This window comes from Ischnura elegans, assembly GCF_921293095.1.
Source record: "Ischnura elegans chromosome 13 unlocalized genomic scaffold, ioIscEleg1.1 SUPER_13_unloc_2, whole genome shotgun sequence".
NCBI classification, from domain to species: Eukaryota; Metazoa; Arthropoda; class Insecta; order Odonata; family Coenagrionidae; genus Ischnura; species Ischnura elegans.
In genome coordinates this window covers 3,830,287-3,847,923 of record NW_025791658.1, presented here as the reverse complement: position 1 = coordinate 3,847,923, position 17,637 = coordinate 3,830,287, and the positions used below count along the sequence as shown (strand labels likewise).

General features: G+C 39.1%; 1 protein-coding gene across 1 annotated transcript in view; it reads left to right on the top strand.

Annotated features, from left to right (window-relative positions):
• LOC124172709 overlaps positions 1-17,637 on the top strand; it is a 54,125-nt gene that overhangs the window by 26,408 nt on the left and 10,080 nt on the right. The window contains exons 5-6 of the mRNA XM_046552178.1: positions 6,863-7,015; positions 13,837-13,966. Coding sequence (XP_046408134.1) covers positions 6,863-7,015; positions 13,837-13,966 — 283 coding nt within the window. The remainder of the gene's footprint in view (positions 1-6,862; positions 7,016-13,836; positions 13,967-17,637) is intronic.

Sequence of the window (17,637 nt, the reverse complement as noted above, 5' to 3'; positions counted from 1 at the left end):
AAACGTTGAAAATACTAAAAAATGACGCAACCACGTATATTCAATAGCAAAACTTGCCACTTCCTCATTAACGTTTTCTGCCAATATAGCTTGAACATAGTATACTGTTAGAAATAAATGGAAAATTCAGAAACATGCCAAAACTTAGACACAAGTTACTAGGCTAAAATACAAGTCATCTTATCTATTTATACGTTCTGACGCTGCCGTTATAGTAACTTATTGATCGTGGAAAAGACATTCTGAAGCTGTCTGTTCTGCAGTCTGTCTCTCATATTTTATTTATATAATCTGATCTACAGTTATATGTTGGCGTTAATAAGATATGGCAAACTTTGTCAGAAAATAGACTGCTCTTCCATTTATCTAAAAGGTTTAGTATATTTTTCAGTCTACGATCCGACAGAGATTATCAATCGAGTTTTTTAAGAGGTCAGTGACAATAACAAGACTATCGTAACGAGTTATCACGGATCTGGCGGCTCATCTCTCAACATAAGGGAGATGGAGAAGGAAAAGTTTAGAATGGAATCTCCATTATTCCTTGCATAATTTTTATGCTTCTGTTCACATCCAATGAAGGTAATTTATTCCATCCAGAGGCAGTCTTTGAAATGGTTTTCATTGTACTCATGATTTGATCAGTTTAATCACCGTCCCCGACCACAAAGAGCCCTGCAGAACAGCATGAGTGTGCGGCCACAATTGATAGGTTTGAATAGGTTTTTGAATCATATCCCATTCCACGTTCAAGACGGATTGATTAAAGAGACGAACTGGTCACCCGCGGTAAAAAAAAGTGGTAGTTTAAAGTGCACTGAGATCACAATGAAAATCTCAGATGATGATTCATTCACGGAAGCAGAACGCGATCAGCAACCTCCCAGCCACTTCAGAGGCGTCCATTGGATGACAGGGCTGACATCCATCGACATCCACTTGATGTTCACTGGAATTCCCATAGATGTCCAAATGTCCCACTTGTGTATATCCATTGGGTGTCTTATTCTGGACTCCATATGGATACCCAAACATCCCCCTTGTGGATATCCATTGGATGTCATTTCCAGGATTTGGAAAGGAAGGATATCAACCACTGAACTTCTTTTACTTGTTTCATCAGCACCTAGATGAGCAGGTTATTTAAATTCTTATTAGCTAGATTTTATATTCAATATATTGAAGAGCATTTTAACCAAGGGGATTTCTTGAATGTTTGTAGTCCACGATAAACACAACTGAACACACTGTACAAAAACTGACATAACTCTGAAACTGTTTATTGCACTTTCATATTAAGCATATCATCGTGTTGATCACTTACTCAGTAGACTGATAATTAAGAATAACGTCAAAGCGAAGAGTTTGACAAAAATGAAACTTTAAGACAATGCAACCCAAATATTTTTAGGAGTCATGGTGCCCTGAGACGAAAACTGTTGTCTCCAGATTCAAATTTTCTGCTCGAATCAGATATTGTCATTTTGCTAATAACAAAGTCCTTATTAATTCAAACTTATGTTTGCTGCGAAAGCTCGTTGTCTCACTCATGGAATTTCTATTATTGCCTACTAAAATTGGCTTTTCCTGCTGTAGATTCCGGCCTTGACGAATTACGCTTTCACAATAAACATACAATTTGATAAACAGTGCGCTTTTGATTTTACTGCTATCATAACATCTGATTAGTTACTAACGTTTAACTCGAGTCAACCAAATATCTACGTCGGCAACACATTAAATAAATCAACTTGGCAAAAATGGTTCACAATAAAATTAATAAACTCTGCCTAATTTGAATAGTAATACTAAAACTTTTTCTCACACGTTTAGCGGTTGATACCCATCCAAGGAATCTGGAAGAATTTCACAAAGGCAAACAAAACACCGCACAGTTGGAATATCATTTATTCGCAACTCAATGCAGATAACAGCAACTGTATTCGTGTGACAGTATCACACACAACCCCGGTCACACCGGTACATGTTGCCGGCGGACATCTTTTATGTCTTATATCGTTGGAAATCGACTTTCAACGAAATCAACTGTAGTCGATAGATCGACAATTGTAAATCACGGGCGGTAGTTCCAAAATCGGAAAACTGTGGATTCGTAATGGCCGTGTGTTTTCTCGGGTCCATGATGGTGGTGAACGCATTTCTATTCTTGTTGAAACTGACCTTGACTGTTTAAAATAACATACGGGGGCCTGTTCTCTTCCCGCAGGCCTACCAATTGCTAATGAAATCAGCATTTCCCTCCTCAATTGTCAATCTTTAATGTGTCATATCGACGAATTTCGGGTTCATTTTTTTCCTGTGTAAGTGATATAATCTGTTTAACCGAAGCATGGTTAAAACCAAATATTCCTGATAGCATGGTTGATCTTAGTGAACATTACTTGCTGAGACATGATCGGATCGGGAAAGGCGGTGGCGGGGTTGGTGCCTTCATTCATCATCGACTGAGTTCGTCGGTGCTGGCGACCTCTTCCGCGACCTATGAATGCCGACCCGAGTTCATAGTTATTGAAGTGCATGGTATAAACCTTTCTAAACTTCTTCTATTTGTTGCTTACAGACCTCCAAATGTTGGGTCCTTGACTGATATTGAAGAAGCATATGCAACTTTTAGTCCAAACTATAAAAAAATTGTAATTGTAGGTGACTTTAACGCCGATCTGCTACGGGACAGCTGTCATTCTTCCTTCATCAGGAATTTCATTTTTAATTATAATCTTCATCTGGCCTCAACTCATCCCACGCATCATACAGAACATAGTCATACTCTCCTCGATCTCTGTAAAGTTGATTCCCCTGAAAAACTCTCTTCATTCTCACAATTCCCTGGACCTTTCCTCTCCGCACATGACAAAATTTTACTCTCTTATTCATTCAATTCCCCTCGTCTTCCTATACCTAAAATTTTCTATCGTGATCTTAAAAATTTCGATACAGCAAAGTTTCAGGACGATCTGCTCACCTTTGACTGGAACAACATATTTAGCTCCTCGTCCATTGATTCAAAATTAGAACTCTTTAATCAGAAATTCTTAGAGTGCATAAATTGTCATGCCCCCCTGCGAACATGCGCACCTAGATGGCCTTCAGCCCCCTGGCTGACTAGTGACATTAAGCAAAAAATGAAGGAACGTGATATTTCACGTAGAATTTTCACACGAACAAAAAGCCAGACTGCTTACACTGAGTTTAACGTCTTGCGTAATCAGGTAAAGCATCTCGTCACGGAAGCCAAGAAAAAATATTATGCAACTACCTTCTCCAATTTGACAGAACCAAACAAGGTCTGGAGGGAACATAGAAGTCTTGGACTCGTGCAGCGACGAAACAAGCAGCCCTTACATGAATTATCTATCGATGATCTTAACAAGCACTTCACTCCCGCCTTTACCTCCGAGGCAAATAGCATTGCTGACATATTCAGTCTCTCTAACCTTGATCCACTTGTACCCTATAACGAGAGAAATTTCTTCTTCCAACACGTAACCCCACACAACCTACGTAAAACGTTATCTCTCTCTAAATCGAACTCAACTGGGGTCGATGGAATCTCAGTTAAATTTATTAAGGCCGCGTCAACTGTACTTCTACCTGTTATACTTGATATCTATAATTTTTCCTTATCGTCATCTGTATTTCCGAATGTATGGAAATATTCACTAATCACACCAATACCAGGAGTTAAAAAACCAACTTCTCCCAGTGATTATCGGCCAATCTCTATTCTGTGCTCTCTTTCTAAATGCTTAGAAAAAATTGTTTTTCAGCAGGTATCGAATTATCTGGACCAATGCAACTTGCATGATCCATATCAATCTGGATTTCGGAAAAACTTCTCTACGCAAACAGCGCTACTCAAATTAACGGATGATATACGTCAAGGAATTGATAAACGGATGGTTACAATTCTGGTTCTATTTGATTTCACCGATGCTTTTGGTCTTGTTAATCACGCCAAACTTCTCCACAAATTGAAAAACCTTAATTTTTCCTGTTCCTCACTTAACTGGTTTTACTCCTATCTAAAAGATCGTCAACAGGCAGTCAAGGACGCGAATGGGAATACATGGCAATGGACTACTGTCCATTGCGGGATCCCCCAAGGGTCAGTTCTTGGTCCTCTCCTATTTTCCTTGTATCTCCTTGATCTGCCTAGGTGTATTCTAAACTGTAAATATCTCTTATATGCCGACGACCTACATATTTATTTTCACTGTCATTTGTATGAGCTGAATGATGCAATTTCCAAAGTAAATCAGGACTTTCAGGCCATCACTTCATGGGCTGCAGACAATAACTTTGTGCTTAACCCTAGGAAAACAAAATCTATGTTCTTTGGTACCTCAAACTACTCAAATATGTCGAATTTGATGTTCTGCCCAAGATTTTTGTTGGTGATGCCGAAATATCATATACAAACTCCGTTAAAAATCTTGGAGTCTTATTGATGCCTAATTTGTCTTGGCAAAACCATGTTAAAGCCATCAGCAATAAGATCAACATGATCTTGTTTCAGCTAAAAATTCATAAAAACCTTATGCCCTCTCATACACGCAAGCAGCTTGTATCCTCGTTAATATTCCCCCATATTGATTACTGCTGCCTTGTATATAATGACCTAACCGAAAAGATTAACATTCTGATTCAACGGCCATTAAACATGTGTGTTAGGTTCATTTATGATCTTAAAAAAGATGAACATATATCCCCTTATTTCTCTAAATTAGAATGGCTTAAAGCAAAAACAAGGAGGCAATACCAGCTTGCCTCTTTTTTATACAAACTTTTTAATTGCAAACAGCCAGAATACATTATGCATTTTTTTCAGAGTAAAGAGAAATATCGCAATGTTGTAACTAGATTATCAGCTGATTTTTTAATTGTTCCTCAACATCGTACGACTACATTTGATAATTCATTTTCAGTTGTTGGGACAAGGCTATGGAATGGTACTCCAGAACCAATCAAAACCGTAAAATAGCTGATGTCATTTAAAAATCTAATGTTCACTAAAATGCTATTACAAGAAAAAATGTAATGGTACCAATATGCCACTATATTCTGTTACAATGTTTTTATTATTTTTTTGCATGTATCTTATTCTTCTGTGCACTGAGCTCTAATATGAATGTAAGCCATTGTATGTTCTTAGTGGACCACATAATAATAATAATAATAATAATATATTTATTTATTTTCTGTGGCAAAGCCACCTTAGAAAAACAATACATTTACACATAGGTCCAAGAACAATAAATATTTCTTTATCTTTATCTTTTATATAACCGCAGCCGCAACTGGAGAGGGTTCCTGGCCCAATATAATGACCAACGGCTATCGCCTTCCGTGAAAACTCAAAATCGGGTCAGCAACGGATTAACGAAACATGTACACATACCACGGGACGAGAACGGTTACCTCCCATTCTCTTGATAACGCTCCCACTGGGAGGAGTGAAACGTTGAGTGTAACAGTGTTACCTACGCAGAATTTCCCGAAAACAACCACCAACATTAACGGTTAACTCCTTGCAATACCCTCGGCCACGCTAGAGGTAAAAATATTTCGTGGTTCCCTCCCGCACAGGCTGGTGGCTAAAATCATTCACTCCCGCAGGTAAAGGGTTAAAGGAAGTTATGTTGCCGCACCCTAAACTTCAATTTTATTCTCTTATGCCATATTGGCACTATTTGCAAACATGTGCACTTTCGATATTGGCAGAGTACGTGATTGGCTACCTGACTGTGGGTGATACGAATACACTATCTCATTAATATCCTCATTTGATTGTCACTTTTCAAATGGAGTGTTAGAAAAACATTGAGGACGCCCTCATTGGTGAAAACATTTTTCATTTTATCAGGGTTTATGTGTGTCATACGAATATTAGGAGAGTGCGACGACATAGTGAGATAAACTAGCTACTTCTCCCTCGTTATATCCCATTTATAATACGCTGTCGGTGTTTGGAACCCTCATGAAATAGGCTCAAAAAAAGAGAACGCGTGCAAAAACGAACTGCCAGGTACGTGAAAAGGCGTTACGATTATCCTGTTATTGACTTAACTGACGTCTTAGGTAAACTCGAATGAGTATCTCTGTCAGACCATGGACCATGAAATAGACTTCACGTATTCGATAAATTCAAGAGCTGTGTATTTTCCGATAAAGTTAGCAATATATAGTACGACGAACGCTTACATACCACGGTAGATCACGTCAAATAAATAGCATAAGAGATATAAGCCTACTAACTAATTTATACTTTAATGCATGCTAAGGGCGCACCAAGGATCAACACAAGGGGGGACGAGCCGTAGTTGTACAAGTTCAGCAGTTGTCTTTCAAAAATGTCATGGAACAAAATTGGTTTTTAAAATTATTTGCTCGAAAAAAATAATTTCATTTTGATTTCATGTTTTATAATAATGCCACTTTCCTTGGGTTTCAAGAATATTTCAGAAGAAATTTCGTTTTGAACCAAATATACCTTTGGTTCGTGTGGGGGGGGGGGGGGAGCTGCCCCTCCTGCCTCCGCTGGGTACGCCCATGTGTGTTTCTGAATTTTCTTATTATTTCTATAAGCACAATTTGTTTGTTCTACGTATATTGGCAGATTACCTTAATGAGTATTTGGCAAGTTTAGCCTTTGTATGAATGCAGTAGCATAATTTTTAAAATGCGCACCGTTTTTTGGAGCATGTTGTGTGCATGCGGGAATCCTATTACGCACTGTTGATTGATCACCCCCTGCCAAACACCCTAGACATGGCTCGCAGGGTATAATGTACATGTAGATAGCTGTAGTATTGTTAATGTAATGAATTTGTGTATTTTCCAGGGTACGGTACTTTATTTGGAATGGTGGTGTCACTGACAACTTTCGCATGGTCTCTCCACTTGTACCACCATAAGATGCACTACGTTGGCCTCGAGAACAACTTCAAAATCAAAGACAGGCTCTTTGACTTTTTGGCTCATTTCTTCATTGTCTGTAAGCACTCTGTCTCTTTATTTCATATTACTTAGTATTATTTAGTTATATTTAGGGTGACCAGATATCAAGGAGTGAAAAAATTGGACAGCTACCAACGAAAAAGGAGAGTTAAGGGAGAAAAGGGACACTTAAAAATACCAATTAATTATAACGTGGACATGGGATCTGCAATAACTCAGAAGACCTTTAGAAGTTCCTCTCTTAAGTACACACGTATCTTCTCCGCCGCGGATACCCCTCCGTGGGATGAGTTTCATTTCTTCACGCCGATGGTAAATGAAGAGCAAACTTAGTGCATGTCCACAAACTTAGTGCATGTTCACGCCGACCTTCCCCTCCCCCTCACTAGACTCGCCCCCTCTCCTCCACCCACACCCCCGCCTTTATTCCTTTACAAACCTGACCCACTGTACTCAAACTCCCGCCTCCCACCAAGAGACCTTCTGGTGCCACTTAACCCTCGCCCCCCACCGCGACCGCCTCCACACACTCACAAGGGGAGACCACGAAACGTGCTCCGCCTTTTTCAATGCCGTATTTTTTATGGCATTCGGAATGGCGAACACATCTCTGAACTGATAGTACTTGCATCTAATGGGTCTTAGTTTGGCTATAATCAATTAATTTCCGAGCTGTATTTTTAACAAGCGTATATAATCCCAAAATAGCGCCAATCTTTCTGCAGAGCACAGTTGGTCAAGTGGTGAGCGCGTCCTGCTCTCTGAAGGCGGGGCCGAGTTCGATATTATGTCACGACAGTATATTCTGTAGTTTTCATGTTGATCATACGGCGAGAAGTTTTTTACTAACGTTAATTGCAGCAAGCATAGGCATGAGAAAAAAATTATCATCATAACGGCGTTTAGGTATTTAAGCAGTATCATTTTGAGCGCGGAGATATGAGGACTACACTAGCAAGGTTTGTGCACTAAAATGTTAATTTTTAGTATTTCTCATATTGAACAACTTCCAGACTAAATATAAAAACCACTTCTTTCGAGAGCATATGTCCTTAAAGCCCACGGCGAGCAGCAATATGCAATAAATCAGAAGACAAAGCGAATATTAATTACCACATCTCTCGAACACTTGTAAATCGCCTTACTCCAAAGTTAACTTTAAGTACCTGCACACTAAAAGAACCATTCCGAAATATTAATTCAAGTGACAAATGGGATGGAATAAAAGTTGTTTATTTAAAATCAACAATTCCGCCAAATGTGTCCAATGCTCGCCGCTTCCCAAAATCTTCCGCAGCCCTCCAGCAACAAGTGGGTCACCAGCAAATATAATTTCTTCGAAAAAAGCCCCTATCATTGCCCAGAGTTCATTTTTCCGCATGTTCTTGAGGGCTGTAGTAAGTGTAGTCTGTATATATCCGCGTTTGAAATGACACTGCTTTAAATACCTAAACGACGTTCTGATGATAAAAATTTTTTCTCATGCCTATGCTTGCTGCAATTAACATTAGTGAAAAACTTCTCGCAGTATGAACAAAACGAAAACTACAAAATATATTACCGTGACATAGAATCGAACCCGGGTGAGAGCCACTAGACCATTGAAAGCTGTTGACGTGATGGCGTTATTTTGGAATTATATACGCTTGTTAAAAAAATTGCTCATAAATTAATTAATTACAGCCAAACTAAGACCCATTCAATGGAAGCACTATCATTTCAGAGATGTGTTCGCCATTCCGAATGCCATAAATAATACCGCATTGAAAAAGGCGGAGCGAGGTATGTGGTCTCCCCTTGGCAGTGCGAGAACCCGGGAGACAATGAAGTGAATCTTTTCTCGCATGTCCTAGAGACTAACGAGTGGGTAGTTCTCAGCAAAGGCTTATCTGCGTATCTTTTTCACTCCACGCCGAGAGTTAACCACGTGAGCCTTCTGACGAATGCCCTCAATTTCTGCCGGAACCTTTGGTGTAAAGCTTTCTGGCAGTCTCATCCAAACACATTTTCCCCCAATCTTCACCCATTGGCTCAAATCGCCCCACCACCCGTACGAGAGCCTAAACCACTCCATGGAAACCATCTCGTAGAGATATATATCAAACTTTCTCTCAACAGAATCACTTACCACTAGTTCCTCCATTCTGTCATCCCACCTGAAAATCTCACACGCCAGGAATTTCAGGTCTTAATAAATCTCTCCACCGACCAAGACAACATCATAATCTCAAAGGACAAAGGCTCAACGGTAGTCGTTCTTGACGATAAGAAATTAATGGCGGAAGGTTTAAGGCAACTGAACGAGAAGGACTCAGACCCTCCGATATTTATCTTCTATTTCCGGCCGATTACAACACTCCACAATTCCTTCTCTTCCCCACAATACACAAACCCAATAACTCAGGCCGTCGAACGGTGTCTAGCCGCAATTCGGCTACAGAAAGAATACCAGCCCTTTTAGATCACTACACACAACATCTTGTCACCTCCCTTCTATCTTTTATAAAAGACGCCTATCCTTTCTTAAGCAAACCTATCTCAACCCCTCTCCCTACCGGTACCAATCTCATAATAGCGACAATTGAAGTGGTTTCACTGTATACCTCTATTCCCTACCACGAAGGCCTCAATGCCCTCAACTACTTTCTTGCCCAACGCCCTCATCGTCCCTCTCCCTCCACCAACTTTATCATCCAATTAGCTGAACTAATTCTTAACAAAAACACACTCAACTTCAACGACACCATCTACTCACAGAAGTGAGGAGTCCCAATGGGAACCAGAATGGCCCCCAGTCTTCGCAAACCTCTACATGGGTCACCCGGAAAACTCTTTTTTTAATTCCCAAACTCTTAACCCTCTCCTGTGAGTTCGCTTCATCGACGACATTTTTTACTGCGGGCCCACCGGCATGATTCCCTAGACACATTCATTACGCTCCACCTCATTTGTTTCTTACACTTCATCCATTTTTGCTTCCTTACTTACCTTATTTGAAATAACCATCCGCCTTTAGAACAACACCTTCATCACCTCCATCCACAAAAATCCCACAAACCATAAACAATACCTACACTACAGCAGTTCCCACCACCTCACGCCAAACACGCAATTCCCTACTCTCTCTCAGTCCGTGCCAATTGCATCTGCAACAATTCACCATTCCTGAACCAACAAGGGGAGACCACGAACCTTGCTCTGCCTTTTTAAATGCCGTATTTTTATGGCCTTTGGAATGGTGAACACATCCCTCAACTAGTAGTGGTTCCGTTGAATGGACCTTAGTTTGGCTGTAATGAATTAATTTACTTTAGGTACTTTTCACAAGCCGCGTATACTTTCATAATATCGCACCACTCAGCAGACGGGTCAGGTGGGGTAGTGGTAGCGTTTAAAGCTACCATCCAGGGGACCAGGGTTTGAGGCTTCGTGATGGCTAAATGATTTGTCGTCTCCATTGCGTTCATACGGCGTTAACTTTTCATTAATTTTAATTACGACAAGCATAGACATGAGACTATTTTTTTACCATCATAATGGCGTTTAGGTATTTGAGCAGTGTTATTTCAAACACGGAGATACGACGACTACACGAGTAAGGGTTGGTGTGTGCCAAAAAGTTAATTTTTTCATTGCATATACTGATCAACTTCCACATTAAAAATGAAAACCACTCTTGCGAGAGGTCATGCCATTAAAGGCTCGCGGCGATCAACAACATGCGTTCAGACATAATTAATAAGAACACAAAACGATTATAAAATCCCATAATTTTCGAACACTTGTAATTCATTTTACTCCAAAGGGAGTTAACTTGCACAGTACCAATACACCTTACACACTACCATGTGCTAAAAGAACCATTCTGAAATATAATGTCAATTAATAAATAGGATGAAATAAAAGTCGATGACTCAGGACCGGTCGTGCTGGCGTATAAAATACGTCGATCTTCGAAAACCAAGGATTTCAACATTGTACGTACATTCTGGGCTATAATGGTCTCGTGTATTCCTACAATATACTCTGACTGTCTATATTGCGAGTTTTCTAAGTTCGAGGTAATTTTTTTAAATCAGCAAGAGGAACCCGTCACAAGTGGCGTATAAATTACGCCGCGCGACCGGCCTTGCACTACCTGTATACCTTTATATCTGTATCGCCTATAAATGTACTAGGTTTAACTAATTTATACAAATAAAGATTAATTTTAACGAATATCGAGTGTTATCATATGTGCACATAACATGGGCAAAGTACGCCATTCACCCGGTAGTGTAGAAATAACAGTCGCGCCCGCTAGAGGGTTAAAAGCAACAATTACACCAAATGTGTCTTGTGCTTGCCGCTTCCCAAAATCTTCCGTAGCCCTTCCAATATAATAACAAGATGCCCACCCACAAATGTCATTTCTTCGAAAAAAGCCACTGTTTTAGCCCCCCGCTAATCTTTCGGTATGTTTTTGAGGAGAGTAGAAAGTGGAGCCTTCACTTCTCCGCGTTGGAAATGACACTGCTTAAATACCTAAACGCCATTATGATGATAAAAAATAGTCTCATGTATATGCTTCTCGTAATTAAAATTAATGAAAAACTTGACGACGTATGATCATAATGAAGACAACAAAACAAATAGCCATCACGAAGCCTCAAACCCTAGTCCCCTGGATGGTAGCCTTAAACGCTGCCACTACCCCACCTGACCCGCCTGCTGAGTGGTGCGATATTATGAAACTATAGGCGGCTTGTGAAAAGTACCACAGGTAAATTAATTAAATACAGCCAAACTAAGGCCCATTCAACGGAACCACTACTAGGTCAGGTATGTGTTCACCATTCCAAAGGTCATAAAAAATACGGCATTGAAAAAGGCGGAGCAAGTTTCGTGGTCTCCCCTTGTCAGATAGTAGTAGTAGTAGAATTGAGCGAAAAGGTGCGACGACGGCAGGGTCATTTTGCACCACTACTCAATCGTTTGATTCAAGACGCATTATAAATGGATCTTTACTACGCAATTTGTTTATATAAAAAAGAGGGGAACTTTTAAATTTTATTAAAAAGACCTATTTCCTTGAGAAACAAAACTGTACTACTTACATTGGTGGGGTTGTCTCCTAGAATAGATTCTAGGCCCCATCTAGATTGAACCGTGTCCGCGCGTGACGGTATTTGTCGCACTCTGTCAAGATATGTCGGATACTTAAAGAGCAAAGTATCACCTGAACTCGTCACATTGAGGAGCTTGCTTCTCTTCGGTAAAAAGAAAGGCATGAGTCAGAAGGCCCTTGTTAGATACACACAACCTTCACCTTGCTCTTCCGTGAGTATCCAGAACCCCTTCTTAAAAAGAGAATACTTTCCTCTTCTGAGCAGTACACCCCACGCATAAAAAAACTGGCAAACTTAATGTCACCACCACATTCTTCCAGGGCACTCAAAAAATTAAAAAAATATTAGAAGATATATACCCTATCATTAGTAACAAAAAACCACAGCCGCTCTTCTTCCATTCGGCCCTTTCATTGCCTACAGAAGAACACCAAACTTAGGTAAAATTTTAAGATCCACTCTCCCCCTCCTCCGCCACATACTCCCCCACCTTCCTCCCCGTCTCCATGCAACCGCCCCCATTGTAAGTGCTGCCCCCTGCTTCGCCCCACCACCTCACAGTCATCAATAGATCCTCCTTCACACCGTCTTGCACTTTCCTCAACGTTGTGTACAGACTGTATTGTAATTTTAGTCCCACGTATTACATAGGAGAATGTACTACACCGATATCTATAAGAATGAATAGCCATAGTCATTCATGCAAAACTACCCCTTCCTTAAACCCATACCCAATGACGATGTTTTGAATATTTTGTTGCTGGAAAAGTGTATGTCCACATCCAATAAAGTGATATTAGTGTTGGAGATAGAAGAAGTGAAACAAACTTAAGTAGAGGAGTTTAGTGATGAAAAAAAGGTTTTAGGAGAGTTGAAGTTATGATCCTAGAGAAGAATAATGTATAAAAGAGGTTTTAATAAGTAGGTTTGAATAGGTAGGTCAAACAAGAGGTCTTAGAGAGTAATTTTCTAGGAAGCTTTCTTCAAACAGGCCGAGGAAAAAGTTAGCATAAGAAGAGCTTAACCGACTTCCCATTGCGCTGCCGGACATTTGCAGATAGTATTGATTATTGAAAAATAAGGAATTGTGGGTGAGAATAAAATGAGAATGATCAAGAAGAGAGTCAGTGTTAGGATTTTGAGGCGTGGGTCGTTGTGAAAGATAGTGGCGAAGAGCCGCGAGTCTCTCAGAATGGGCGATTGAGGTATACAGCGAGGTCACATCAATGGTAGTCATGATTACGGGCTGATTTTGGGAATAAAATACAAAGGAAGGTCTGCAAAAACTGTCAAGGGAATACAAACCGCGTTACCCAGAGGTTTCGTGAATTAGACTGGGAGTAGTTAGAGACTTGGAGGCTGTGCGCTATGCTTGAAAAATTGAAAAGTGATACATTTATGAGCGACACAGAGAACATAATATTAGATCCCCATTGTATTTCCATCTCTTACAGAAGCTATTAATAAATACAGATATTTAGCCAAACGGATAGATATGTGGATTCGTTTTTCCCCGAAACATATAGGACTTTAATAAATGCTGTCGTAAACTTGTTTGAGTGTACATGATTTTGTTAGTGTAGACGACTGCTGTCCTAACACTCCCTGCCACATGCCATTTTAGGTGGCTGTCAGGGCTATATGTAGATGTAGTTGTGTGCAGTAAATTCAAAATTTGCTTGTTAGGATTGACACGAATTTCTTAGTTCATCTACTTGTATTGATCTGTGGTTTACTTTCATGTCCATAGTTGGCAGATTTGTGGCTATTTCCTGTGTCGCGGCCCTCTATCCAATGCGGTTCTTAGGGATCGCAGGTTTCTACCTAGGACTTCGCTTCATTTACCTCTACTACATGAGTTCAGACAAAGTTATCTACAGGTAAGGTATTTATTTGTAAGCTGCAGTAATAGATAAGTTCACTTGATACACATTCTAAGTGTATTCCGTCAGTCAGTACATTTACTAAATCAGTAACCTGTACCTTTAAATAGGTGTATTTTCATATTGAATTTAAAAGAAAACAATGCAGTAATTAATGCTCGTATCATATTAACAAACATACTTCACATTCTTCAATGATAATTTTAAATTAATTCGTACTATCACAGTCACTTTATTAATATTACATACAGTGAAACCTTGATCTATCATTTTTAAGTGGATCGATGAAAAAAATGAATGCTGGATAACTATGAATGTGGGGCACTGGGACATATAAGCGAGGTTGTCTATGGAGCACGAAAAACAGGATATTGGTGAATAATAGTGACATTCTATAATAACCCATACTGGAATTTAGTTGTTGAATGGAACACATGAATTTTATGGAAAAACATTGGGCATGTACTTGATCCGACTGATATGGCTACTACAATGGAACTTAGCTATTTATACATTATGCGCAACCAAGCAAATTCTAAGTACATAGCAACCCATATCCACAATGTGTCGATCGATGTCTAATTGAGAGCTTTCTTCACTTGAACCTGGTTTTGTTTAGCGGTGATAGGGTCAATGTAACTGTATATTTCCTATGTTCCATACATTCCAGCTACCTACGCAAGCGAACGCCTTGCTTCTCGTGGGTTACTCATGCAATCTCTATTCCTTAACCCATTAACGGCTAAGGCTAATATCTGGTGGAAATATTTGAATTTATCATCATATTTAGTCTTAATAGATACTAGAAAAGAAATTTGAGGCTCTAAAAAATTTATTTATACCAAAAAAATAATGGTGCGTTTTCGCACCTTTGGCGGAATGTGGGTACTTCGGTTATCATACCGTGAAAAACTAAAATCTTTTTCTTTTCCACCTTTTTAATTTATAAACACACAGAAACGCATAATTTAATATTTAAAATCATTATGTTACCGTTCATACTATAAAAACTCTCTTTTATTAATGAAAATTATTTTAATATAAGGGCACATTACATTTTACCCAAAAATATACATTGTGCCTATTACATTACCTACACCTTTCCTTGTAACCTTTTTCTCGAAAATATGACCTGCATTATCTTTTTTAGTGTCTGCTAGTAAAAAATTACTAGAAGGTTTATCTTTTTTCGGATTTGATGGTCCTTCTGCATGTGTTTCTTAGTGATTGCCATAACTGAATAGGTCACCTTTGATTGACGTTAGCGCGTCATATGATCTTTGAGAAATCAATTGGAGACATTTTGAGCCAACTGGCCCTCCTATAGATTTTTAATGAATTAGTTCACATACTTTCCAGTAAATTGGTAAGCAATGTCCACCACCACTTTTTCCCTCTGATTTTGATTCTATAATTAGCGTTTGCAGTATCGTGATGTATAATCCACCTATGGGATTAATGGAATGACAGAAGCTGGGGAATAGTTATGCCTTTTCCTTCAAATAGTAATTTGGCTATTTGTTGCTGGCCACAATTGCAACAGAGGTTTCATTCCATTCGACCGCGAACAATTCAGATTCCTCGTCAAAAGCATAATCAATTTTCAGAGGTTTATTCCAAAAGCTTTAGAGTCTTCAAGCGAGCACTTTCCAGTTCTATTTTCCCGAGTGGTTCAAGTTACAAAGGATCGCCTTTCCTTCAGTGTTTGGAACAAGAAACATGTATAAGAGAAGTTGTCAAAAAATAACCGATGCTGAGTAATTTCGGGAATTATTTTCAAGAGATGGGAAACAAAGATAGCTCTTAATCCTACCTTCACTCCATTAGAGTTTGATTGTTTGAGAGTTTGATTTGATGTAGCCCTGCATACGAAAACAAATTGGATGAGGTAACCATCTGAAGAGCAAAGGCACCATAATTTGAACCCTAATCAAACCGGTTTATTTTGTATCAACATTTTTGCTGAGTGGCGTCCAAATCACGGAACCATTTGCTCATCCATAGAAAGGTTATGAGAAAATATTCCAAACGGCAAAAAATTAGCATTCAGCATAGTAAATATTGGTCTCAGCTTTGCACATTTGTCCGTTTTGTCGAGAGAAAAGGTGGATATTTTCCTTTATCTCTTTCTACTCATCGTTTGAGGAACTAATTCAACCCAATTATCTTTATAATATCTTTAGACAAGTACAAGTTCTGTTGCGGGACCACATGATACCTGGAGAGAATCAAAATCTCAAGACACTTCTCAAGTCTACAATACTAATTGTAACTGATGCCTACTGCTACAAGTAACATATATTGCTTTTTTTTGAAAAATATGCCATTCCCTGCCAAACCTCGTCGTCAAGAAACCAGAGGAAAATGTCAAATGGAGACATACCTCCAAATTGACGTCTTATTTTTTCGTCATATTCCTTCTCTTTTGATATTGGACGACACAAAAACTTAGCATCAATATCCTTTTTCTATTGTGGAAAAAAGTGCCTTTTATCAGGCGAATGGATATCTTTTTTGGTGCCCTGATGGCTTTCCTTCTCCTTCTTGCGCACTCAGCCGGTGCTCTACTATGCCATTGCCTCCATGCGTTTGCAATGTTACCGCGATGTCGTTGTTAATCGGCTTCACAATTCAAATGTTATCATCGACGTCTTCATCAGTCAAGTTCTTAACGTCTGGCGGTATTTAGACAACATCCGTGGCGTCGTCCACAGAATCCAGGGTTTCCTCTAAAGTGGTCAAGATATCTTGGGTGGACATACACCTTCTTTTATTATCCACCTACAGTCGTCTCGGAAAATTTGATGAAATGAAAAAGATAATTTTTTTCACTCCTACGTTGCCTGAAACGTTGATATTGAAGATGTAAGATCACCCAGTTACACCCGACATACCTAACGAATGCGTATAGACCAATGAGACTAACTTCTTGAAGCTTTCTTCTAGTGTTAGAAGGTAAGATCCATTGAACTATACATAGCAGTGATCCGTTTCTGAATGACCAGTGCTGTTTGAGAAACAGTACATTACACACAGTTGAAAACCGATAGGTCTCGTGGCGGGTAATCGAGCTGCTCATTAGTACACAATGGCTAAAAGAAGCCACATTTTGGAAGACGACAGCTGTGAGACCAATAAGATAAGAAAGTACATTTTATGGTATTTAAAACACAACAGGGATTAAATTGATTCACCGAATAATTATAGGGTGGCGTACAATATTAGTGACCAAGGTTTGCTACATTTGTCTCTCGGTACGGTGCCTCATCCCGAATCCGCCATACCCCCAAACGCCAAAGGTGAGAAAACGCACCATTATATGCAAGTGTCAAAATTGTTCATCTCTAAATATATTATTTGGTTTTAAAAAATCTGAGTAATTAAGCATTATTAGTACATTTATGATACTTGTATTAGGATTCATAAATATGCTTAGTGCACTCGTAAACAAACATTAAATTGATAGCCCTCGATGAGCTAGAAATCTAGTAAATTTAGAATAATTATAACTAAATAATCACGTCAAAATTATTAAAGAAAATGGTTTAAAAAATAAGTTTACCATCTAATGGCTAATTTACTATGGAAAAACTATTAAATAACGGAGGAAATTCTTTTTCACGAACTAATTAAAAAATGGTGCGTTTTCGCACCTTTGGCCGTAAATG